We start from the raw sequence: 27727 nt of genomic DNA on the forward strand, positions 1-27727 counted from the left end.
AGAAATAATGAAGTGATCTCAACACAACATAAAACTTTATCATATGTCATTTAGACTCAAGAGTTTCTCACCTAAAATGCTATAAGGTGTCCCTCCTGAGTCAACTCCCGAATGCATCACAAGCAACCTTGACGATACTACTAAAGTCTAGATGCCTTAGTTGCTTCAATCATTTTCTACTTAATCTCTCCAAAAGCTCTAACAAAATGGTTCCATTGAAACTCCTCTTTCTTTAGACAATCTGCCACAGAAGCCATAATAGTGCCAACACGCTAAATGAGTTGCCTACAGAAAGTAGCTAAGTCAAGAAAGCTACAAACCTCAAAAATAGTCCCATGTTCATGACACTCCCTAGTCCCTAATAGGTGCAACTTTTATCAAGATCAACTATTATACCCTCCACAAAAACCAAAAGCCAAAGAAATAGCACACAAGGTTGTAGAAAGTTGCACTTCTAGAAGTTTGCATGCAACATTGCTTCCCTTTTATAATTGTAAAAAGTAAAAACTGGTGAAGATGAACCAAGTGATCCCTAGTCTAACTAAAAACCAGTACACCCTATCAAAATAGACCGCAAGGAATTCCTTTGAATCTCTGCAAGGCATGAGTCATAACCATTGTAAAGGTACTATGGGCATTAGAATTTTCGAAGGGCATGAACACCACTTAAATAGACCATCATTGGCGTTAAATGTAGTTTTCAACTCATCTCCTAGTCTAATTCAAAGTCGCTACTGTGCAGATCAATCTTGCTATACCAACTCAAGGACCTACCATATCAAGCATATCCTTAAGTCTAGGTATGGAAACCTATAGTTGACGTAATCTTGTTTATAGCTCTGCTATCTATGCACATTCTGCAAGATCCATCTTCACAAAGTCTTAGCAGGGTAAAAATACTATGGTTATGCCTCACAAATCCCTCTCAAAAATCTCTCTACCTATTTGTTCAATTCAACAATCAACATGCTCCTTAGGATTCAACTTCTTGTGGGAAAGATTAGGTGACTAGTTCTAGGAACCAAATCTATGGCATACTAAATATCTCTTGTAAGCAACAACTTACCGGCAGATCATCTAAAACAACAGCTGAAAACACAATCAGCAAATTTCCCATAGCAGAATATAACTAATAAGAAGAATCTATGACCTCTGAAGGAGTATCCCTAATAACAAATTAGTACTCAGTCTTCGAACTCTTTCTTTCAAATGCCCTACGGACTTGGATGTGGATTCCTTTCCAAACTAAACCTGCTGGGCAGACTTCTTGTACCTAGAGTCCTTGACTGTCAGCTAAGATTCATGTTCTTTCTCTGTTTCTGAATGTGCAACTGTTCTCCATAATATTTTGTTACGTTAAAAACATATAACCAAGAGTACCCTAGCAAGACACGTGCCATATCCATAAGTAATACATCACAATAAAACTTATCCCTATAGCCTCCTAATTGGATGGGCACTAAACAAATCTCTGGTGTGGCTCTGCTTCAAGGTTCAACCTAGCAAAATAGTCCCAAAAACAATCAATACTAATCTACAAGATTTATCACTGCATCTCATGAAAGAGTTGAATATGGTGGTCCTCTTCTAGTCATCAGTATACAGAATAATGGAGAAAACACATCTCACAAAACAAACACGGATGTCATCTAAGTAAAAGTGATAACTATCTCACCCTTATTTCAGAGCACTCAATAACATCTACACAACCAGATCCAAAATTTGCCATGGGTCCACTTGCTCACACTATTAATGTTCCAGCAACTACATGACCTAGTGTCACGGGCTAAGCTTATTCAGGGCATTATGCTTGCCTATGACCGCTTATCTCGTGTGTTTGGGATGGGTTTCCATCATGTAAATACTAGTGTAGGGTTATTTTCTAGTATTTATTTCATTGTAAGCCAAATAAGGCAGTATGACTCCTCGGTCACTTTGATGTTTCCTAGTGCTAGAGTGAGAATGGCTTAGAAAGCTCTGTAGGGGAGGGTGAGTGTTCATCAGTCATTGTAAAACTCACTAGCAATTGTCGACGTGCTTAGCCTACTTGCCTCCCTCGCTAAGTACAACATGTCAACGGAGGATTTGTTAATGAATTACGTTTGCTTCAATATTTACTACTTGGTTGCCATGGCTTTCATGAATTGATTATTATTTCCGCTGCTATCTGATTGAATGTTAATGAAAGTGTTTCGTGGATGAATGTTGGTAAACAAAAGGCTGGCTAGTTAAGCAAGAGTGCTTTAGCTAGCGCCGCACGGCCCTTCACAACGGTGTGAAAAAGGCAGACCGTGACATTTGGTATCAGAGCCAAGTCGGTGACACTTGGTGAGAGCCCAAGGTTGAGTTGCTACGTGAATTCGATTGCCTTCGTCGTTGGGTTTGGGAAGCTTTGGTAAGTGACCATGGCACCAAACAATGCTGAGAAGATCAGCGTGCTGGAAGCACAGGTTGAGGAAACAACCAACACTATGGCCGCGGAGGTGGCCCAGATGAGAGAACTTGTTGATGAAGTGAGGGGATCACAAAAACATCAAGCAGGTTTGATAGGCGACATGTCAGAGGACTTTCGCCACACTGTGGAAACTTTGCAAGCCCGGATGGCAGATCTGGATGCAAAGGTAAATGTGATGGTTCTTGCTATGGGGAACTCCAACACTCCGGGAGTTAGCAAGACCAAGGTGCCAGAACCCAGGACGTATGGGGGTGCCCGAGATGCCAAGGAGTTAGAGAACTTCTTGTTTGATGTGGAGCAGTACTTTCGCGTTGTGAGGATGGCCTCAGAACAGGCAAAGGTGGATACTGCGACCATGTACTTGGTTGGTGATGCCAAACTATGGTGGCGTACCAAGTACAGAGAAATTGAAAATGGAAACTGTGTGATTGATAGTTGGGCAGACTTGAGGAGAGAGCTCAAGGCCCAATTCTTTCCTGAGAACGTTGAGTATAATGCAAGGAGAAAACTGAGAGATCTCAAGCATACGGGGTCAATCAGTGAATATGTGAAACAATTTTCTGCTTTAATGTTGGATATTCGGGATATGTCAGAGAAGGACAAGTTGTTCTATTTTCTAGAGGGGATGAAACCGTGGGCAAGAACTGAACTTCATAGGCAAAGGGTTCAAGACTTGTCAACTGCACAAGCGGCTGCAGAGTGCTTGACAAACTACGCTGGTGATGAGACCGCTTCGTCCAAACGGTTTGGCGGAGAGGGAAACAGTGGAAAGTCTTTCAGGAATGGCAAACCCAAGAGTGGGGGAGCCGACTCTAAATCATCAACCTCACAGGAAGCTTCGTCGTCTCAAGGGTTCAACACACCCAATGGAAAGGGGAAGAGTAAAATTGAGTGTTTCTTGTGTCGAGGTCCTCATAGAGTTTTTGAGTGCCCTCACAAAGCATCACTTAATGCCTTACAAGCTTCCATTGTAGAACAGGCAGTGGAAGACGATGGGGAAGAGGATGATGCCCCGAGGGTGGGTTCAGTGCGGTTAGTGAACGCATTGGAAAAGCAGGCAAAAACACCGAAAGTTACACGAGCAAAAGGGTTAATGTTTGTGGACTTGAGGATAAATGGGAAGAGTACTCGCGCTATGGTGGATACGGGAGCTACTCATAATTTTGTTTCGCAGTTGGAAGCAGGAAGACTCAACTTATCCTTAGAGAAGGATACAGGACGCGTGAAAGCAGTTAACTCTGTAGCCCAGCCTACTCTGGGAGTAGCCAAGCAAGTGGCTATAAAGCTTGGACAGTGGGAAGGTCATGCGAATTTCACAGCGGTGCCATTGGATGACTATCCGGTCATTCTAGGAATGGAGTTCCTAATGGGGACGAGGGCAGTGCTGATGCCTTCGGCTGGTTCCCTGTGTCTGATGGGAGATCACTCGTGCATGGTGCAAGTCGTTGCAACGAAAGGAGACGAAGGGAAGTCCCTTTCAGCCATACAACTCAATGAAGGATTGGGTCAGGGTGAGCAGACACGTCTAGCCACGGTGGTGGTAGACAAAGAAATAGGCCAAGAGCTGGAGCCTTTGACCATCCAAGCAGTGTTGGATGAGGATAAGGAGGTATTGCTGGATAAGCTGCCTCAAAATTTGCTTTCACGATGGACTGTGGAGCAAAAGATCAAGTTGTTATCAGGAGTGAAACCACCTGCTAAAAGGCCATGTTGGATTGCGCCTAAAGAGATAGTAGAGTTGGGGAAACAGCTTGATGAAGTGGAAGCGGGATGTGTTCGCCCTTCCAAAACACCGTTGGGAGCATCGGTGTCGTTTCGGAGGAAACATGAAGAGCATCTACGGAAGGTGTTCGACAGGCTGAAGGGAAATAGCCTGAATGTGAAGAAGGAGAATTTCTCTTTCGCTCGGCGGAGCAACAAATTCCTTGGTCAAGTCGTTGAACAAGGTCGTATCCGGAGGGGTATGGAGAAGGTAAGGATGATTCAAGAACGGAAGATCCCCACGACAGTGAAGGAGTTGCGTTCCTTTCTTGGCCTTACTAGTTTCTACAGGAAGTTCGTTAAGGGGTATTCGCGGAGAATGACTCCAATGACAGGACTACTGGGGAGGTATTATTGGCCGCACATGCGGGATGATGTGGTTGATTATACCAAAACTTGTCTCACTTGCCAACAAGATAAGGGGGAGCGGAAGAAGTCTGGTACTTTCATGGCCGCACCAAAGTACTGTTCGGCAGAGGGGACGACACAATTGTTCCTTGTGACTGTTGTGAAACATTGGTATTTTCCCCAAGTTATTATTTGTGACCAAGATTTAATGTTCACTGACAACTTCTTAACAGAGTTTTTCAGGATATTCAGGTCACACCTTGACATCTCTTCGAGTTATCATCGACAGACAGACGAACAGATGAAGAGATTTAGAGAGCTACTAGATGAGTACTTGCGCCATTGTGTCAATGACAACCAGAAGAATGGCGTGCAACTACTTGATGTGGCTCCGTTCTGTGGCAACGCCCAAAGGCGCTCAACAACCAACAAGAGCCCTTTTGAGCTTGTTACAGGCCAGCTGCCGCTGTTACCTCACACAGTGGGCGAGCCATACAGACGAAAGATTCCCAAGGTGTACATCTTCACCAGCGAAGGGAGAAAGAATACAAAGTTTGCCCAAGCCTATCTAGAGAAAGCTTCTGAGCAGATGAAGAAGTGGGCAGATCAGGAGAGAAGACCGCAATTTCATGTCAATTGCCTCAAGCCATTCAACGCCAACACCAACGACCTGAGCAGAAGTCAGTCAAACAGCGTAGAGTTGAAGACAGTGCAACCTGACAGACATGATGTTGAAGAGATCCTTGCAGACAGAAAGTTCCTATCCTCAAGGAAGAAGCGGCAGAAGTTCCTAGTGAAGTGGGAGTGCCTTGATGATAAAGAAATCAGCTGGATTTCTGCGGAAGATTTGAAGTCATTCGTGGACAAAGTTGAAGTGTACCTATCGCCAAAAGTCTACGAGGACGTCGACCGCATAAGTGGGGGAGAATGTCACGGGCTAAGCTTGTTCAGGGCATTATGCTTGCCTATGACCGCTTATCTCGTGTGTTTGGGATGGGTTTCCATCATGTAAATACTAGTGTAGGGTTATTTTCTAGTATTTATTTCATTGTAAGCCAAATAAGGCAGTATGACTCCTCGGTCACTTTGATATTTCCTAGTGCTAGAGTGAGAATGGCCTAGAAAGCTCTTTAGGGGAGGGTGAGTGTTCATCAGTCATTGTAAAACTCACTAGCAATTGTCAACGTGCTTAGCCTACTTGCCTCCCTCGCTAAGTACAACATGTCAACGGAGGATTTGTTAATGAATTACGTTTGCTTCAATATTTACTGCTTGGTTGCCACGGCTTTCATGAATTGATTATTATTTCCGCTGCTATCTGATTGAATGTTAATGAAAGTGTTTCGTGGATGAATGTTGGTAAACAAAAGGCTGGCTAGTTAAGCAAGAGTGCTTTAGCTAGCGCCGCACGTCCCTTCACAACGGTGTGAAAAAGGCGGACCGTGACACCTAGCATGACAATGATGACACTAATCTGAAGAAGAACTACTAGCCTGAGAATCACTAAAAGATGAAGTAGGATGAGCAGTGCTGCATAGTACTCTCCTTTGAAGCAAACTGAGAAATGATCCTAGACTCTGAAACAAGTCTAGGCCATGTATATAAAGTCCTAGTCTGTTGGGACTTGGGACTCACTGACCCACATGGATGTTTTACAGAAAGTAACATTAGGTACTTGATCGCAAGAGCCTTTTCTTAGGCATCATCAAAACCCCTAAGAGAATACAACTCAACATATCTCCTAATTTCTCATTTAAGATAATTAATAAACCAAGTGATCATGTGACATGTCCTCATAATATCCCTATGAAGCATAAGTTCATCAAAGCTGTCCATGTAACAAGTCATAGTTGGGGGTTAGTTTATTATTCAAAAGTTGCCCAAATAGTTGATTTCTGAAGCGGGAAAGTACTTCTCCTTTAATGTGTCTCTCATAGCCTCCAATTAAATGAAAAGGGGCTCTCCTACGCATTGGAGGTTCTGTAGAACATTTTGTCATTATGCTAGTCTAACCAACTTCATTTTGGCAAAATAAACTTCCACTCCACCTCATGCAGTACCACTCAAAATAGTACTGCATCTCCTCTAGTCAATCTAAGAAGGTACTGGGATCTAATTTTTCATCATATGCATGCATATCAGCCTTCTCAGTGATATCTAATAAATCTTCAAATCATCCTAGTCATGCCTAAGTGGGTGTGGGAGATGCCTAGGATTATGTTAGTACCCTGTCTTTGTATGATCAATTTCATTAAAACTAGCCTCTTTAAAACTAGATCAAGATTGAGTTGAGGCTGGAGATGCTGAGCAAGCCCGCTAGGTGGTCAACGGGTCAAACCCATCCTATTGAGAGTTACAGAATCTATGGGAGTAGGAAGAATATGCTAAGCTGCCCCCACGGAATATGAAGACCATTAGGTTGCCTAACCATCAATATAAGTTTTCCACTATAGGGTAGCTACCCAATAACTTTAGGACTCACATAAATTGTTCACTGCATTGCTTAAACCATTGGTTTGGTCTATGGAGTGTCTAAATAGAAGAAAGATTCGGTGTGAATCTACACACATTCAATTGGGTCCACTAGTCTTGTTAGTGGCCACCGAAAACTGCATTAAGACACAATTAAATCAGGGATGCTGAAGGGGACTAAACTGTACTACAAGTAATACAATCCTAAATCACTACAAAATACTCACACACTGAAGCTAATGAAGTTAATGAACATGAGTTCACATTTTCCAACATTATGCAAACAAGTGGTTAATGGCATGAATAAGGATGCAAGCAAATAATTACTCAAAGGTATTTATATGAAAAGAGTAGCAGCATTTTTTCTGTTCTCTATTTTATAGTGGAAGTAACAAGTAACTGCACAATTTTTTCTAGTTTTCCTTTACATTTAAACATTAATCAAATTTAATGGGAGAATTTTTTACATTATTCAGTACCCTAAACACAACATTGCATTCAATTGCAGCTGTACCTGCAGTTTCTCAGGCTTCGTTCCCAGTTTCTTGCAGCAACTTTGAATTTCTCTCTGAAATTCTTTAATTTCTCATTGCATTCTCGAGCATCTCTTACAATCTCTCAACTTCGCACAGTTACTTCACAAAATACCACAATAATAATCCAGGTGTGGGGAAAACTCATTTTTCCTCCAAAATGCTAATGCCTTACAGTATATCAAGAGTCTAATAATGTAGTATGAATCAAAATATCACAAGCAATAGTCAATTTCTCGTGTCTAGGATAAAACAGGGCTGCTCCATACTCGTCGCCAACGCATGGACGCATATGCCACCAGCAACAGACCTCTGGCAATAATTTTCTAGCATATGGAAAATCAGAAGGTAGAAACTCCAGCAGTAGAGGCAATCAACTGAGCAAACTCCTGGCAGGGCAACATCTCAAAGGGGTGGCAACCAAAACAAAATTTCACAGTGCAAGGAGGCTCATGCAGGATTAGATGGCAATGAAAATTTGGTGTTCAACCAGTCAAAAGGTTCTGATTTTGATGGTGGGGAAAGAGGTGTCACAACTTTCTCCCAACAATGTGGTGTATGATGAACATAGCAGTGCCTCTAATTTTTTGGCAGAACTTTTTTTTGGCAATTAACAGTGCAGCTCCAGCGTGTGATTTTATGTGAGTGCTTCATATGGCTTTGTAGGATTTCTCGTCTGTAACAATGATGGAAGCAACAAAAGGCTGTGGAAGTGAGTTGAAGTGCTCTGATACCAAAATAATGCTGCACACTGAGAGAAGAGAGATAAAGGGGGAAGAGGAGGGAGGAAGAAGAAAAGGAGAAGAAGCGGGAAGCATGGTGATGTAGGGCAATGAGAGAGAGAGAGAGAGAGAGAGAGAGAGAGAATTGAGGCAGAGAAACAGAGAGAAGAGGCAGGAGCAAGACAGAATAGAACAGAAGAATAAGCAGAGCATAGAGAAAGGAAGAAGAACAGAACAGGGATGGGGAAGGAATAAGAAAAAGGAAGAGGAAGAAGGGACAGAAGGAGAACCAGCTAGAGAGAGAGAGAGAAACTGCAGCAATTCTGACTCAAAGCAATTAACTGTAATAATAACTTGTCCAGCACTTGCATCCATTAGTACAAACACAAATTACATAAAAAACACAATAAAACAAGGAATTACAAAATAACACCAAAGAACTTAAATACACAAAATAAACCTAAATTAACAATAACCAGAGTTTTCCCAAACTAAAAATAAAAAACCTAGCTACGATATAAACATCTAAAGTTTTTCATTGGTGGTTCCCCATCAAACTCCCTCTGTTAGAGAAAACTTGACCTCGAGTTCTGATTCCTGAAATGGCATAGCAGCTTTAACTCAATGAGTGGGAACAAAGTCGAACAAATAGGCAAGTCAAAAGAAGGCAAGATCTGCATTGCATCATCAATTATCATTGGAGAATATCTAGATGGTACCCCAACTGCAAGTAGCCTAGAAGACTGCAATATCCTCTCATAAAATAGCAAATCCTCCATGCACGAAATCAATTTAATATCCAAATATATTGGCAGATCAAGAAAATATGCATTTGGTCCATATTATAGGAAGATGGACAATGTTTCACTAGATTTGGTTAATGAAAATGTAGAGGGAGACATGTGAGGGATGGAGGCACAAGATTACTGAATTGAGGAGAAATAATCTCAGGGGGGGATTTCAACAATAGGTTCCATGATTAAGGAATTTTCAAAAAACTCGTAAACAACCACTTGTTCCTCACTTTGGGCTAGAAATAGAAAATTGAGGCTGAAGAGCAAGGTAATTGACAAACATAACTTTCCTAGCAGTTGGCAACTCATCTTGATGTTCATTGCAAGTCTCAACAGCCAAGTTTGGTGACAAGTCAAGGTCAATCTTCGGCCTAGAGGCTCCAACAGTGTTCAAGTCACTAAAGACACCTCTACAGTCTCATTTTGAGAAGATTCAGTACATATGTTCACAAAAGAATCAAAAAATTGTGAACTAGTAATATCCAAATCAACTATGTAGTCATGATACTCAATTATGCAACAATTTGCACAGGCAATCCTAATATTTGATTGTTTATCCACAATAATTTGAGTTTTCTCTTGAGCATCTTGGAAGGATCTACGAATACCTTGTAACCATCAAGAAATTGATATAGACTAATGAAAGTATTTAAAATAGGAAGTGGTGTTGTGGGTTGATACTTGGGGAAATCTCTTTACTTCCTGAGCCAGTAAGCTTTAGATAGAGTAGTAGGACGTTTTTTGAAATTGCAAATTCATAAACCTTCTGATTTCATCCCTAAACCCTTTCTTGAACAAAATTACCATTCTAATTATTAACAAGAGCACAGGGATAAATGAGGTCTCTAATTTAAGGTAATAATCAGTGACACTAGAAGAAAGTAGCCTAAGACTACACAATTGACCCACTAATTGATCCCCATATCACTGTGGGGCATACTTTTCTCTTAAAAGATATCTCATTTCAGACCATGTGGTTACAGGAGGTTCTCCACAATAGTATTTGTCCCTTTTAAATTTTTTCCAACATTGATTTGCTAAACCAAAATATTTTGATTTAGCTAAGTAGATACTCCAATGATCAGACCATCCATACCAAATAAAACAATTCTCCATGTCATCCAACCAATCTAAGAGAACCTGAAAATTTGAGCAACCATCAAAATAAGGACACCTATGTTTCATCAACTGTTCAGAATTGCCAACTAGCTGAGAGCTAGAAATGTGGAATTGACTCATCATTTTTTTAAACTATTGAGTAAATATGGACCAATGCAAATTCAGAGAAGTACCAAATAGATAAGCAATATAAAATCAATTTCTGTGGAGTCCAAGTAATGTAATTTTGTGCAACCATAACAAAGGTAAAGGTTCATAGATGCTCCACTATTAAACTTGAAGAATGGTGCTCTCATACTGAATTTTTGTCCTTCCAACAATATGTATTAAACAATCAAAGTCGGATTTCTTCATATCAAAATCAAAATTGCATTAAGGAAAGCTAATTCGTCGCAGAAAAATCTCAAAATACAGCATGGTTTTGAAACTCAGACCGGACCAGCCAGTCCGAATGGGTTCAACCAGAACCGAACATGGTTTTAAATTTCCACGAAATTGTTGAAATTTCCATTGAAATTTCCGATTTCCGTCACCCTCGAAATCGAAATGGCAGTCAATTTCCGTCTTGCATAATTTCCATTGAAATCTCAACGAATCATTCGAAATTTTAGCGAAACTTATTAAAATTTTAACTATACAATGAAATTTCGTCGGAATTCAAATGAGAGATTTAGGAGTGAAGTGAAATTTCTCTTTTAATTTATTTTATTTATTTGATCAAAACAAAATATTATTACAAGTGCTTTTGAAATTATATGAAAAAATAAACTTATAGTAACATTTTATTTATCCATTCATGTCTAATTTATCATTATTTGTATAATAAATCATATTTAAATGATTTATGAATTTCATTTGTATTAACTAAATATGTTTAATGTACATTATCTCACAAATATGTTTGATACACATACTATTTTACAACTTTTCTACCTCATACAAAGCATAGATGTATTTAATTTGTTATATATTAGCCCTAAAATTTATATTATTATGTTTGTTAACCATTTCTAATGTTTTACGAAGAATCCCATGCTTTACTACTAATTTCCGTTATTTTTTCAAATCGAAATTGACATCAAAATCAAAATTTCTGTCGAAATTTCCGTTCTTTTGGAGCTTTGAAATTTGATTCAAAATCGAAATTTTAGACCTTGGAACCAAACACCTGTCTGGTCCTAGTGATGATACCTCAGACCTGGAAATGAAAGGACTCGGTCAAAAACCAGGAGACTCGGAACAGATCTGTGTGAACCGGCATGAACCTAGGTCAGATCTGAGTTGACCCAGTGGATTTGCAGAAGATGCACAAGAATGGCATTCACTATTCTTCAACGACTGAAACAAGTAAGAAGGCAAAGCAGCGAGAGGGGGTGTGTGTGAGGAAGAATAGGGAAAAAGAGGAGCAGAAGGGCGCATGTGGAGGGACGAACTTAGAAATCAAAATCTGATTTGAATCTATATCAGGATTAGTTTCTGATGGTAGTGGAAGTTCCTCTTGCAAATCCCTCACATAATGCTGCACAGCAGCTGAACTTCAATTGGTTTTGAAGTTTAAATTTTCTAAATCCCTAAAAAGCCTCTTCCATGCCTCCTTTGGCAGTAAATTATTAATTATTCAATAAATTTAATATTCTCAAATCCAAATCAATTTACTGTCATCATTCCAGTTTCTATCATTTTAGCTATTTTAAGAATGAAAATAAGAAAGTACTCAGTAATTAATTTTTACTTCCATATATTATAGATAATATATAATAATAAAAAAATTATATATGACTTATGCTGACATCACCGGTTCAATCACCAGGTTGACCTGCCAGTCCAACCGACCCAATAGCTTCACCGAGTTGGTCACCAATCCGATTTTTAAAACCATGACTGGCAGTCCAATATCTCAACCTAGCTTCTCAAGTCTCTACAAAAATAAAGCCTACAAAATGCAGCAACTGAAATCTGAATCCAGTGTTGGCCCGGAAATTATCCTCCAAACATGTAAAATTTGCACTAGCTCTTGAATTTTCCTCAATTCAGCTTCACAATCTTTGGGGACGAAAAACCAAAAATATCACATCGGAAACAATTTCTCATGAATCTGGAAGCAGGAGAAGACTGGCAAATTTTGCATTCACAGGTCACCGACGCATGGGGCGTGTGTGCGACTGGCAATGGTGCTCCAGCCGGGGACAGATCGGGGGGTGGTGCTTTCAGTGATGGTGGTGGTGTGTCAAGAGAACTTCAAGAAGTTGATGATTCTGAGCGGTAGTCGACTGGGTAACGTGGTGGTGTCGCATAGCCACACCCTAGTGAGTGGAGGTGGAATTGCAGAGGGGAGACCTTTAGGAGGATTATGATAGTGATAGAGGTGTGATAAAATTAAACCTGGAAAGAGGAGTACATAACTCAGGAGCAATTACAGGTGAACACTTTGGGGCTGTTCTTGCAATTGCTGACCCTTGAGTGATTCGTAAGACTTGTAATGTGCAACAATTACTCACAGTTATGGAGATTGAATCAAGATAACTGTTAACCTGTTCTGATCTTAAACAACAACAGCAGTTAACTGATAGAAAAGCAGCAACAAGGAAGCCTGGGACTGGATCGAATTATGCTCTGATACCAATTTGATGTAGAACAATACGCGCACGCGCAAGAGAGAGAGAGAGAGAGAATTGAGGGAGAGAAACAGAGAGAAGAAGAAGAAAGAACAGAACTCAGATGGAGAAGGAAGAAGAGGAAGAAGGGACAGAAGGTGAACCTGCAAGGGAGAGAGAGATAAAGAGAGAGAGCGAAACTGCAGCAATTCTGATTCAAAGCAATTGACTGTACAATAGCTTATGTTCGGCAGTTCTACCCACTACTGCTACTTCATTTTCACATAAAACCCCCAATAAAACAAGAAATCACAAAATAACACCAAAATACTAAATACACAAAATAAACCTAAATTAACTAAATTTCTAAAATAACCAGAGTTTTCCGAGACTAAAATAACAAACCTAGCTAAAAAATAAACATCTAAAGTTCTCCATTAGTAGCTCTCCATCACATGATCTTAAATTCCCCACAAAATTGTCAAAATTTCTATGCAAATGTCCGCTTTTAACCACCCTCAAAATCGGCGGTCAATTTCCATTTGACTTAATATTCGTTGAAATTTCAATGAATCATATAAAATTCATTGAAAATCTCAAATTCTCGGAAATATCTGTTTAACAATTTAATGGAAAAGAAGTTTGAGATTCAAAAACCAAATTGAAATTTCTTTTTAATTTGTCTTTCTTTTTTATTATTGAAACTAAAATCAGTACAAGAAAATTATGGGTTATAGCTTTTAGATTTGACGTTCCACGAGAAATTAAACTTAGATATTAGCTACAACATTTTGCTGGACCATTTGTGTCTAAAGTTGTATTCGTACAATTAATATTTAATTGATTTATGAATTTAATTTAAATTAATTGAATATGTTTAATATGACTTTTATACAGTTATTGCACCTCATACACCAAATACCGGTCCTTGATGCATTTTATATTTATAATATTCTAGTTCAAAACCTTGCATTATTTGTCTAATAATAGTTTCAAAAGTTTCACAAAAGAATTCCAAGTTTTACTACTAATTTCCAGCATTTTAAAAATCGAAATCAAAATTGACATCAACATAAAATTTCTGCACTTCTGAAGCCTCAAAATTTTAGCCGAAATCAAAATTTAAGGCCGTGGTGGGGAGTGCTGTCCATTTGGGAGAGGGTAATTTCTGATTCAACTCCAAATTTAAAAAACTCCGCAGTATATAATTACCCATATGCATAAACACCACAAACGGTTAACTAAAATGTAATCACTAATTAATAACCAAAATACAAATCAAAAAAAGTGCAAAAAATACGTCCCAGCCTAAAGTAGGAATGCCAAATAGGGGGAGGGGGGGGGCGCTAAATGGCAATGACCACCAGTACTTTTTTTTTTATGTAACATGCATGTACCATCAAAATGGGAAATTTGCAGGATTTCAAACAATGCCACAATGGCAAAGAAAACAGACTTTGTATTTGATTTCAAATTAGTTTCTGTCCAGTTTTTGGTATGCCAGCCAATGTACATCCCTCACCTAGTTACAAAATTCAGGAATCAAAGATTCTTCCCCTCTGATTTACCACGAGCCATCATGGCATAGCACCATTTTTCCTGTACTCCCCACGTGCCAAAAGAAAGTTGAGTTTTACCTTTTGGAAAAAGTGTTTAAATATTCTATATTTAGAGAGGACGGTGGAAAGGAATCAGCCTCATCTTTTGGGTGATTATATTACAGGGTGTAGCTAATATACAGTCATGCACCAACATTGAACTTTTTGTTTAGCAATATAAGCACATCTAAAAAGCAAAATATTATGGAAAAAACTAAAACTGGTGAAATTCGAAATTTGTGTAGATCAAAAGCTAGGATCTGAGAGGTAGCATGGAGAAGAATGAAAAAACAATTCTTACCCTCAAACAACCAGAAGAATTTTGAGAAAATTAAGAGAAATCCAATACAGCTTATGATGCTCTTGAATAAATACTAATGATAAGGTTGCAATATTGGAAACTTCAAATCTTATGTTGTAACAAAGTTATCCAAGATATTTAGATTACTCCATAGAGAGAGAGAGAGAGAGAGAGAGAGAGAGTTACCCTGAACATAAATAGGTTTCTGAGATAACCCCAGAGCAGACATATTGGCACCCAGAATCTGGACTTCAACTTGTAGGTCTTCCGTAAAAATAGATTTTTTTGAAGTTGCATGATTAAGTGTCTTCAAAAATGACAAAGGTGCTTCAAACACCCTGGCAACTTTTTCATCAGCCCCACTAACAAAACGATGGTTCCCCTTTCCATGGATGATTGTCACACAGTTAATATCATGCCCATGAACTTGAGGGCGAGCAATTTCATGCCAAGAGTTCCCATCTCTAAGAGAATCCTGATTTTTCCATGGAGCGAAAATTCGAGATGTCTGAAAAAAAAAAATGTGACATCAATAACATCTATATTATATAGCCTTGCAAAGCAGATGAATGTGTACCAAATTTTGTAAACATCTACTTTTAGCATTTGAAATATTAACTACAACAAGGTACTGTGCAAGTCGAGTTTGAAAGGAAAAACATGCATCTTTTACAGTCTGTTTACAAAACACTTGCTTATAATGTGCTGCATAAAGCAAACACTTAATTACTTCAACACAAGTGATTAAATATAAATCAATGTAACCTCTAGTTCTGAATTAAAAATTAGCAGTTCCTCCAATCACCAGACCTGGCATTTGAGCAGCAAGAAAATGCCACATGTTAACTGCTCTAATTAAGCATCAAATACACTGAAGATTATTCTAGTTTAGCATGTATATCCTATTGCTACATTGCCCTAATTTAAGCAAGACCAAAGCTAGATCAGGAAAAGTCACTCTCATAAAAGGAAGACCACATCAAACCACTTTGAAAACCAAGCTACAATACCCTTAATTGTCTTCTGTGGTCGAAAACATCCCCATAAATAACTAATTAGACATTTTTTAAGAACTATTTCAAATAGTACCATTACAATTTTATGCGGGATCACCTTGTTAGTTGGGATGTGGTTAGTAGATCTAAGTCTCTAGGGGGTTTCCACTTGGTAAGGTGATATCTAAAAATATATCTTTAATTGGAAAACGATTATGGTGGTTCCCCTTAGAGCTAATTATAATTCCTGTTTTGCTCGTTTGTTCATTCCTCTTACTGACTTCAAAATGCATAACAGTAATAGCTACAGTTTTGGGAGGATATTTGGGCAGGAAAGGTTTCATTGGAGCTGTTGGTGCCTTGTCTCTTTAGATTATATTCTGTTCATAGTGCACCAATTACAGCTTCATTTATTTCTAGGGGTGCTCTCTTTCTTGGGATTTCCACTTCTTTAGTAGTGTCAAAGAAAGAGAGGTTACTGAGCCTACTAATTTGTTGAATGTTTTGGATTCTTGTGTTCCCAAACTAGGGGGTGTTCAGGCTTGGCTAGAGGATTCTTCGGGTTCCTTGTCTTCTAAGTCTGTCTTTTCCTTCATTCATTGAAACCTTCAATCGTAGTTCTTTTCCTTTGTGTCGTGTCATTTTTGGGTAACATCACATCCAATATTCAAGTATTTTTTCAGATGATTTTTAGCAGCCCTGCACTTTGTAAAAGTTTACTCCAGGCAGTCTAGAGAAACAGTTTGTATGTCTCAATATCTGTATGCACATGCACTTTTTTTTTTTTTTTTTCGAGGGAGAAGTTGTAGTGCCTAATGAGTCTGTCAACTATTTATTTTAAAATTTCATCACAGGAACATAAACCGTCAGCCGGCATCATCATAATTGTCTCTTTAACAAGAGCATTGAAATGTTTTAAGAAATTTTAAGAAACTGATTATACACATGTCAGTAAGCAGCACAAAGCTTTCAAGAGTCATTCCAAAGTTTTTACAATCACAATTAACATAATACAATCACAAACAGTTTGGGTAATTTGTAGCCCTAATCTTGAACAAAACTGTCAAATGTCGAGTGCATGTCATCTATAAAGGGAAAGAACAACATATCTACATAAATATGGATGACACTAGATTCACCATTCCTCAAATTCCAATCTTCCTATGGTTCAAAAATAGCACACTGATTATTGAAAAAATAATGACAGCAACCAAATCTCAAATGAAATCTAAACCTGAATCATGCATATCAATGGTTAAGACACAGTAAATCAAAAGTATTGACTCCTTCGCAGTTGTAAACAATTTCACCAAGGCCTTAATTTGTCTGGAAGAAGCTTCTAGACAGATTCCACATATGCAAAACAAATTTCAAAGTTCTTCCAAGCACTGAAAATGAGAAACCTAAAGTAACAATTTGCACACAAATCCTAAGGGAAAATGAAGCAATTCCCCTTTTACGATAACCATAACGGAAGGCATGTAACAATAACATGCTAGATAAGAAACAAGTAAGAAAAATATACAGATTATTGACAACATATCACCTGATCATGACTGACTGACAGCATGTATTCACCACCCCGAGCCCATGCAATATCAGTCACTGCTGAATAGTGCCCAGAGGGAACTTTTTGAGGTTGCCAATTATCAAAATTTACACCAACATTCTTCCAGAGATGGAAAGATCCACCATATCCATGAGCCAAAATTGAATCTCCACTTGGGCTCCAATGGCCACCGTAAAAACCTAAAGCACAATGACTTAATTCCCCAACAGTAACTACATTCATCCAGATACCAGTGGTTCTTTCAGGTTGCCATATCATCATTGTCTTGTCCATAGATGCTGATAAAATGCTTTGAGGCTGACAGGCAGTCCCTTCAGCAGATGCAATCAAAGGTGGTTGCCACTCCACTGAATACACCCAATCCTCATGTCCGATTAGAAGAGACTCCAGAGATATTTGATAGGATGATGGACCAGCCACAAATACAGGACCTTCAATATAGGATGCCAAACTTATTTCCTTTTTCCTATGTACACCTTTAGAATTGGCTGGAGAACTATGTAAAGACACCTTCCATATTCGTATGCATTTGTCCTGTGATGAACTTACAAGTAGAAGGCTGTTTGATTCATTATTATTCGTACACATAGGCAACGAGAAGTCCAAGCTTCTAATCCAATCAGTATGCCCTTTTAACTCACAAGCACGCACAAACTGGATAGACAAACAAATAAGCAAAACTATAACTTTTAGAAACAGAAACAAGATTGTAATAACGCGTAGCTGAGATGGATATATATGATATTTCATACCTTTCCTGTCCTGTCCCCAGTATACAGATGAACCTTATTATCCAATCCTCCCATTGCTAGGACTATATGGCCCGTATTTCCAGGCAATTCAGCTAATGAAAGTGCAACCATAGCTTTCGAACCAACAGAGAGGGATTCCAGACATGACAACTTACAGTTTCCTAAAGCATCCACACGTAATATTTAAATAAAATTAAAAGAGAAAAACCACATCAAAAATTATTCTGGATTAAGATGAAAGAAAACGGGCTACTTAGCATAGACATCACACACAGACCAGAATAAATATCCATGAAGATCAATAGCAAACAACACTAAATGTGAGAAAACCATATTGAAATCAACCAGTATTAAAATTGTCAAACAGTACTCAGCAACCCAAAGACTGTAGCTCAATTAGCATTCTGCAACAAAACCTTGAGTTGTAGGATGTTCCTCCGTATGCAGCGCAGTCAGAATTTAGAAATAGGCACTTGATATTTTTCCTTTAATAAAATTGCCACATGCACTTAAGTGCCACACGATTCATTTGAATAATATTAGAGGAGGAGGGTTATATTAGGTAGCTAACAGCCTATGTAAAACTTGTCAGATCTCTATAAAATGAAACCCTATCAACAATGTGTTGATTGGACATCCCTACGAGCAATACAATGCACTTATACCACCCAATCATAGCGAAAAATGGGCGCAGGTGAACTAGGTCGTTGCTCAAAGCAACGCATCGGGTCGGTGTTAGGGTATGGTGTCAAATATGTGAGGGTTCCAAAGAATCTAGACGTCAATGGGTAAAGAAGCAATAGGAAACTAGGGTTAGATTAAGCAACATAGAATATAGGGACTCTTACAGGTAAAATTATGGAGATAATTGACACAATGATAAGAAGAAAATTTAATGTAATCTGCCCTCAAGAAACTACGTAGGTTGGGGACAAAGCTAGAGAAATTGAAAATCAGGATTTACTCTTTGGTACCAACAAACGACATCAATACCACCTTAACCTCCCTCAAGAATTTCATTCCAACTATCACCTAGAAATCATCAATCGGCACGACTATGAAATATGCACGCCCTGCCCATTGTCCAAACTTCACAAACACTTACTTGGCTATTCCCAAAGTAAGCTAAGCTGCGGAGTAAATCACTTTCATGCATCCTGAACCCTTCTACAAGTTTAAGTTGAGTCTCTAGGCTTCCGTCTATGAGACAAAGTTATAGGTAGCCCCAGTAGCACGAGTGCTCTTCCCATTGATCCGCAGATCCACAAACATTAACCCTTTAGTTTAGGTAGCTTTTGGTTCTTCTATATGCTTCTCTGACACATCGAGTAACCACGTTGGGCCCATCCTCAAGGTTTCCTCCTCATCCTCATCCTATGTTTGTGACCCCTCCGCAATGGAAGCTTGCAAGACATTAAGCAATGACTCATAAGGGCAATCAACAACTATGTGAAGCTCAACATAAGAAACATGCAAGCTTACCCTTTCCACTAGTTGTGTTAAAAAACCGAGATGATAAAGCTTCCTTAGAAGTTGATTCCTTGGTGTCAACCCCAATTTAGGTTTGCCCCACTTAAAAGACTTTCCGTTATTTCCACCCAACATTCCACTCTCTTTTGACATTGTGAAACTCTCTCCAACATAACCAATCAATCGATCTATGGAAACCTGTGTAGTAGGCAAGTCTTACTCTTTGTCAATGAAGCTCTGCCCTAGCTCACGGTTTCAACCCCTCAAGAAAATAAAACAACTTATTTTTTTTCTAACATGTCCTAAGTATCCAACATCAAAGTAGAGAATTGTTTCACAAACTCCCTGATTATACTAGCGTGTTTGAGATCTCGCTTTTGTGTTGACAATTGTAATCAACATTTTCAAACAAAAAACTAGGACTTGAATTCTCTCTCCAAAGCTGTCCAATTATCAATTACACATCATCCATTTTGTATCTCATCGTACTTGGTACACCACCATAGCGTAGCATCACCACTCAAGTACAATGTTGCCATAGATACTTTCGCCTCTTCCGAGTTGATTCTTGTCAAAGGAAGATAATGTTCCATGTCAATTAAGTTCTCCGACTCTGAGCATCACAAGCACCTCTATAAACTCGAGGTCCTAGCACCCTTGTTCTTCCATACTATACCCCTGTAGAGTTGGAATTCCAACAACATGAACCATTAGGTTCATCTTGGCATTAAGATCCCCTAATTGTTTTTATAAAGCTTCTACATAGCATGGAAGTCCTCTAACACTTCTACAATAGAACCCTGTTGACGCTTTTGTGACCCCTACAATACGTTAACACATTCAGCAAGTTTGGCCATCTCCACAACCAGGTGGTTGGTTGACTCAACCTGCGCCTCTAGCACCTCAATTCTCTTTGTATCAGACTATTGGTTGACATAGTCTCTTATCAATGCTTCAAAAAATCCCACAACACGAAGGCAACTGATTTCAAGAAGCAATTAACCATGCTCTGATATCAACTGTCACAAGTTGAACACGTCACACCTTGTCAAAAGTGGTGAGGCACTAGTTATAGCTCTCTTGTTTATTGGTTGAAAGTATACCACAATTTCACCACATGAACAAATTCTTAACCATCGAATATAAAGTTAATCTGAAGCAATAAACAAGCATGAAAGCACACAAAAGTCATGTAATAAGAAATAAAGCAATGCAATGCATTATTAACACCTCTCTATGAACATGTGTTTAGCGAGGAAGCCAATAGGCTAAACATGTTTACAAAAGCTAGCGAGTTTTACAATGATTGATGAACACTCACCCTCCGGTAAAGAGTTTCCTATGCTATTCTAGCTTTGGCACTAGGAAACATAAAACTGACTGAGAACTCATGCTCCCATTTTACACCGAGGTACTATCACACATTCACACTTAATGAATTAAACCTACACTACTGTTTACATGGTCGTTACCATCCCATGTACACAAGACAAGTCGTCACAGGCATGTATAATGCCCTAAACAAGCTTGCCTCATGACATTAGGTTTGGATTAGGTTACTATGAATGGGGATTTACAAAGTAGTTCTGAACCTCCTGAGCATCAACTAGACTCCTTGAATTTGGAGGGGCATCTTAGTTGGTCCTTTCTTCTCTAAATGTGTTTCTGCTACTAGCCTATAGATAAAGTGTATGGGAACAAAGTCCAAACTCCTTTAGAGGAGCAAGGGATAAGATGGGCCCGATGTTAAAAGGGGGAGAAGGAGAAGGAGCGAATTCTAGCCATTTGTTCCCAAAGAACGAAGCAAAAGGCCTAGGATTTGGGTTGGAAGGGGAAAGGGAAGGGGAAGCAAATGGACATGTAGAGAGATTGCCAACATCTTTAAAATAGTTGATGACATTAGGCTTGAGAGGGGATAGCCCACTAATCTCAACAATGCCCTAAGGGGGACAGCTGCCTATCGTACTTCGAGTCTCCACATTCACATGAGCAAGTGAGCACATGGGTGCAGTCGTCGTCTCCACATTCTTCAATTGCGTTTGGCTTTTCCAAAGGGAAATGCCAATGCAGCAGCCACAGTGAGGGCAGGAGCCTGCTGACTCCAAAGGTTAAGTTTTTGCTTCCTTCAGCAAAAGACAAAACCTTCATCTTGCAATGGGGAAAAGCCAATGGGGATATTTGTTAAGAACCAGCCAGTATTGGCTCTTCAAGCGTGCCAAAGGAGGACTCATCAACCCAACTCCTATGTCGCTATTGAGATCCTACGCCACCCTTTAGGGTTGAATCCTTGCATGAAAGTGATTTGCCTTCATCCTACTTCATTGATTTTTGGCAAAGCAAGGAACTTGCCATTGCCAAATCATTTTTTTTAGTTAGGGTTTTCTCCCCATTTGTCTTCCTTCAAAGCCAAGATAAATGTTTGTTGCTGGCCTTGAAGCCGATACAAGAAGTGAGGAACCATTCCACCTCTCCCCCCTCGAAGAAGACGGAAAACCTTCTAGCCTCACGGTATTCAATGAACCTAAGCAAATAGGCTTGTTCTTCATCAAAAGTCAAGATGAACAAGTTCCTTTCCACAACCACTGATGTTTGTGCTTCACTTCGTGTGAGATGTTCCTCGATCTTAGAGGAGCCTCCAAACCATTGGCAAAGGCATCAAGGAGCACATTCGTACTTTAATATAATATAGTGAGAAGATCATCTATCCGCTATTATTAAGGGGTTACGTTGACCAAAACTAATCAAAAAGCAATAAAATTTTAATATATGCACGATAAAAAGGTAAATGAGGTGAATCGAGTTCAAGTATATGCCTTTTTTACCCCAAACATCAACTTTCAAAAAAATAACAAATGACTGAGTACAACGTAATGCGAATTTATGTAAATTATTTTGGTTATTTATAGGTCGAATGTGATCATTTGGAATTGAATAATTATTTTCTATATAGGTAAGGTAAGACACAATTTTTATTTTTAACTTTTGCATGGAAATTTGTATGTATATTAGCCCTTTGTATTAGCATGTGGTGTTGAATTCTTAGAAGATATGTCCTTACACATACTACACACTCACATTATTTGATTAAAATTTTGTTTGCTTTGAATTTATATTCAATTAGATGCTTTAGTATGTTTTGTGTTCACAAACTGGTCAAAAATTTTCATGGATGAAAGTCCAGACTTTAGGTTGCTTATTTTTTATTTTGGGAAGACATCCTTGCATGAGTACACAAATTTTTTAAAGAAGATAATAATAGCATATATTTTTGTCTAATATAATATTGTAAGCAAAGTCAATATAAAAGGATTTTGTATAAACAAGCATCAAACTTAAAAGGAAGGATATTTTTTATTAAATATTTAAATATTTATACAATATTGTAATCAGATTAGGTATATATTAGGGTATATATAAAGATTTTTTGAAAAAAAAAAATGACATTTTTTTCAAATATAATATTTTTATCAACGTAAAGCCCATATAAAGGCAATTAGACAAGCAAACCTAAAAAATAAGGATATTTTTGTCAAAGACAATGTTTTACACCCTAAAAGAGATTCCTTCCCTTAGTATCAATGTTTTAGAAAACGAAGGCATAAGGCAAGGTGTCACGGACCACCAATTTAAACTCAATTAACGGGCTGCGCGGCACTCGTCGAGGCTCTCCCTCGACGAGTCAGCCAACAACTACGCATTCAATCCGGCTGTCATGAACTCTCGAGAGGTTTTCGAAAGCCATCATAGGCATAAAATATCAGTTCCAACAATAATGAATTCATGAAGACAAGCAACCTTCATACTCAATGACATGTGGAACTAGTTGTTATATTCAATCAACAAGACAACCACACAAGCCAACATCCGAGTAATTCGACATCCAGTATAAAAATCCCTGGCGAGGGCAAGTGAAGACATCTCTCCTCCCCATTTAACCAGGTCACACTATCAACCCCTAACACAAGGCATTTTAACCCTTAGGAGGCAAGGTGTAAGCCTTTTCTTTTTTTTAGATAAAAATATGTAAATAAATAACAAATATTTTTCAAATAAAGAAAATCACTATATATATATATATACTTTGTATACTACTTGTTGACCATTAAAAAACTGCTAACTTGAATCCATGGTGTAAAAAATGGCAAGAGATAGTTATACTATGACAAAGTTCAAATTATTTTCATGATCTAAGATGCAACTTTCAATTGTTTTGGAAATGTTGAGGTTCAAGATTTTTATAAATCAACTTATATTATAACACTCCTTTTATATTAAAATGTAGATAAAAATTCCTACGCAAACCTAACTTGAGAATCACACACCCAAAATGCGTAAGCCTCAAATAAAAAAAAGGCACGAAAGGCATGCCTTTTGTACGAATGCATAAGCCTCAATGTGTAATTTGTTAGCCTCTTTGGAATTTGGTATTTTAGATTGAGCCTCACGGAGTTTTAGGCATGCTTTGCCTTGAGGAGAACCTTGATTGAGCCTTTTAAAACATTGCTTAGTATAGTGTAGCTGTAAATAAGTAAAGAATCAATCCTGGATGGAGGCCAAAATGGCACACCCATGCACAAAATTAGAAAATAAGGATATGGTGCCATACACAAATTCCTCCAAAAATAAGAAACAAATCAACATCAGTGTCTGTATGCCCCATAACAAGAGAACTTAGAAACTAAAACCAAAACCAAAAGATCCATACAAACAAAAGAAAGAAGAGTATCCCATAGAAACGTCAAAATTCACGGAGTAAGATAAAAAGTATAATCTCTATTTTCAGTTGATATAGAAATTGTAATTTTAGTTTTGATAAATGCTTCCTCATGTGTGTTTTAAGACAGGTTACATGATTGAAAAAACTGAAACCATAATGAACTTTTATTTGCTTCACTTGAGTTGCTTTATTTCCCTTTATTTTTTATTCTTTTTTTTTTTTTTTTCCTTTCTTGCCAATCAACCCTGCATAACATAATCCTCTACAAATGCTTAAAGTGAAATGGATAACTAAACATGCTTATTAAACTTAACTATCAAAATTTGTTAAATAACATGAATAACTTCAACTATGTTTAGGGAAAAGATATTATCACTTGAGCACAAAAGGCATATCCAGCAAAATTATGTTTAATCCTTCTTTAGGCACACCAATCCACCCCATAAAAAGCACAGAGCGTGACAGTGAAACATTATAACCCATATTATTAAACATTTAAATCACCAGGAAGACTGGAACTATTCATGGCAGAACCGCATACAGGGGAAATTTTGACTAACCTCCAATATTATAAGGAAGGACCATTTCCCAAACATAAACAGTGCCATCTGAAGAACATGATGCAAATATTGCTTCAGTTTCAGAAGCCATAATTCCGGTAATGCATGTAACACCCTTGTTGTGTGATTGTGGAAGTTGCAAAACATGCCTCCACTGCAAGCACATTCAAAAAAAAGATGAGATGACCAATTGCTGATAGAACAGTCAAAAGCACAAAAATCAGCCAAATTGTTCCAATAAATCAAAAATAGAAAGGAATCTGTCATCAGAAAAGAAAAATCATCAAAAGGCATCAAGGGGATGTTGCCCAAGTACAAACAAAGGAAATCATCCAAACTGCAGCATGTTGGAAAAGATCAAGAATTACAAGTGAGTCAACCAAAAATAGACCACTATGCCATCTGGCCACAGTGGCAACCCATTGGTCTTTAGTAACATTTATAAGCATAATCAATCCATCAAAAGCAAGGAATATGACATCCATATAATTAACTCTAAAAACTGAAGATAACACCATTGGCACGTGAAGTGAGACTTTCCAAGTAAACAAGCCAGGCATGAATGGGAAATATCTCCAAAAAACCAATACCAATAATAATAAGAAAAAGCAAATGTAAAATATTGACAATGGAATCCACCAAATAATGAAATTTTGAATTATATTCTGATGGATCGGTAATAAATAATAAAAATGGAGCTGCTGATTTTTTCTCAAACCATGCATCTCCACATGATTAATATGGTTCTTCTGGCTGGGAGTATTGCCTTAAGGAATGCTGCTACTGGAACAAGTAAGTCATGCTATGGTTTGCTAAAACATGAGCCCAAGAAGTGTCTGCTATTTAATACAAAATAACTTACCAAGATAAAGGAACATTTAATAAAAATACAGATGAGATTCATGAAAAACACCTCAAATAACACGAATGCAACATTAGATGTGCACTGGCCTTGAACCACTAAACACAAAAATGAAAACACCACTCAACTTTTACAAGAAAGACGCATCCCCATATTTTAACTCTGAAGAATCAACTAAACAACCTTCTAATAAATTTTCACACAAACACACACACACACACACACACACAAATTAAGAAAGGATACAGAGATGCCAACCAGCAATGCAATTTCCGGAACTTCTTTAATAACTTCTTGGAAAAAATAATTACAACATAGATTAATGACAAGATATCACTGATTACAAGATGTAACTCATCGATTCTATGCAACGAATTGTAGCATGTTTATTAAAGAATCTTTTTGTACTATACAAAAATGTTTCCCACTCACAATGTGTAGAAAAAGTTCGCAAAATCTATTCGTTGCCAAATGCTAAGACACGTAATATGCATTGCCATTAACAACTCACTAGATTATTATTCCGCAATAAACAACCTCTGCAAGTACCTTTCCTTCTGTAAGAGACAGTTCCCATAATATAATGGTGCCATTGGCATCTCCAGAAAGCAGATACTGCTGCTCCAACTGTTTAGCTGTAGGAAACAATATACTGTATTAGCTGAAATATAAGAATTCTAAATGAAGAGAAATTCATCGTTTACAAGTTAAAGCCCAGGAACCAGTTTTGTTGCCCACAGACCTGAATATAAGGAATTTGAATTCGTATATACTAGCCATCGGACACACAATGCTTGTAGTATAACTTCATTCAATTTTTTATAAATTTGATTATTAATTTTTATTTTTACCTTTTTCTACTTTATAATTAATTTTTTATGTTTCTACATTTGTTCTCTTGAATTTATCTGGTTGGTAATTCTTAATAGACTTAACATCAATATGCTGCAGAGTAGTAAACACGGGTATGACCTGCAAATATTTTCCGTTGTGAGATTTCTGAGACAGTTTCTCATCTTTTATGCATTGTTCGGTTGCTTGGGTATTGCAGGACTGATTGGTTTGTTAGGAGAGCGATGGGTCTGTTCAAAATCATGGAAGATTTTTTACTTGCTTCTTTTGCAAGATTCAGGAGTGGGATGCCCATTGACTGTGGAGATGCACTGTTCTTGTTATTTTGTGGGGAATTTGGTTGCAAAGACACCTGCATATTTTTCAAGGAAGGATTTATACTTAACCTCATCATTAATCTGGGATAGAATTCTGTCTAGCTTCTTTTTTAGCTTGTTTGGCTAATTGTTTTAAGGGGTTTTGCTTTTCTGACTTCCGGCATGATTAGCAAGCTATCTCGATGTTATTTTTCTACTTCTTTTTTTCTTAATTTTCTTTCCTATTTCTGTAAGAGGATTTCTTATCCTCCACATTATATATTAGTTTCTCTTGATAAAATTTCTTTGTTTATCAAAAAAAATACTCTCTAGCTCACTATGAATTGTTGTAAGTTGAATAAGATCAAATAATAGTAAATTTTTTATTGAAATTTAGAAATTTTATAAAGATATTTAGGATGTTAAAAAATGCGCACAAAAGAAACAGCTATACGTAGTTGTGCATAAGCCATGCCTTATGAATTAGTTATGGTCCTTATGGACCATTTTATGTGTCAGTCATAAGTAGTTATGGGCAATGAAATACCTAATATTTTCCTATATTGTAATTAATTTACCATTCAACTAATATTTTATGTAGGGATATTTCAGGAATAAAAAATGAACAGCAAAGTGGGGAGTCTCCATTCAACATGTATAGATTATGTTACATGGCATATAACGCACCCACTCACCGACAACACACAAGTTTACTTAAAGCTCAATTGGGCTTATTTAATTGGGCTCAATTGGGCTGATTGCCCACTTTATTAGAAACAAAACTAATGAGGATTTTGACCGCGCCACCTGCACAGAAGATAGATGCCATCTAGAAAACAAAAACTATCGTAAATGCTAACTGCCGCACCAGTAAGCCACTACCACTACCATGGTTGATCCATGTCCTCCATTTTAAATTACTACAGGAAGAGACCACCTATTTCTATATTTATATA

At 37.9% G+C, this 27727-nt stretch overlaps 1 protein-coding gene across 1 annotated transcript in view; it reads right to left on the reverse strand.

The window, feature by feature from the left end:
• The window catches only part of LOC131154147 (elongator complex protein 2), a 64196-nt gene that overhangs the window by 23497 nt on the left and 12972 nt on the right, over nt 1–27727 (reverse strand). The window contains exons 3-7 of the mRNA XM_058106703.1: nt 26173–26258; nt 24762–24915; nt 18015–18175; nt 17239–17916; nt 14884–15205 (exon numbers count right to left, since the gene is read on the reverse strand). Coding sequence (XP_057962686.1) covers nt 14884–15205; nt 17239–17916; nt 18015–18175; nt 24762–24915; nt 26173–26258 — 1401 coding nt within the window. The remainder of the gene's footprint in view (nt 1–14883; nt 15206–17238; nt 17917–18014; nt 18176–24761; nt 24916–26172; nt 26259–27727) is intronic.

This window comes from Malania oleifera, chromosome 4, assembly GCF_029873635.1.
Source record: "Malania oleifera isolate guangnan ecotype guangnan chromosome 4, ASM2987363v1, whole genome shotgun sequence".
NCBI classification, from domain to species: Eukaryota; Viridiplantae; Streptophyta; class Magnoliopsida; order Santalales; family Ximeniaceae; genus Malania; species Malania oleifera.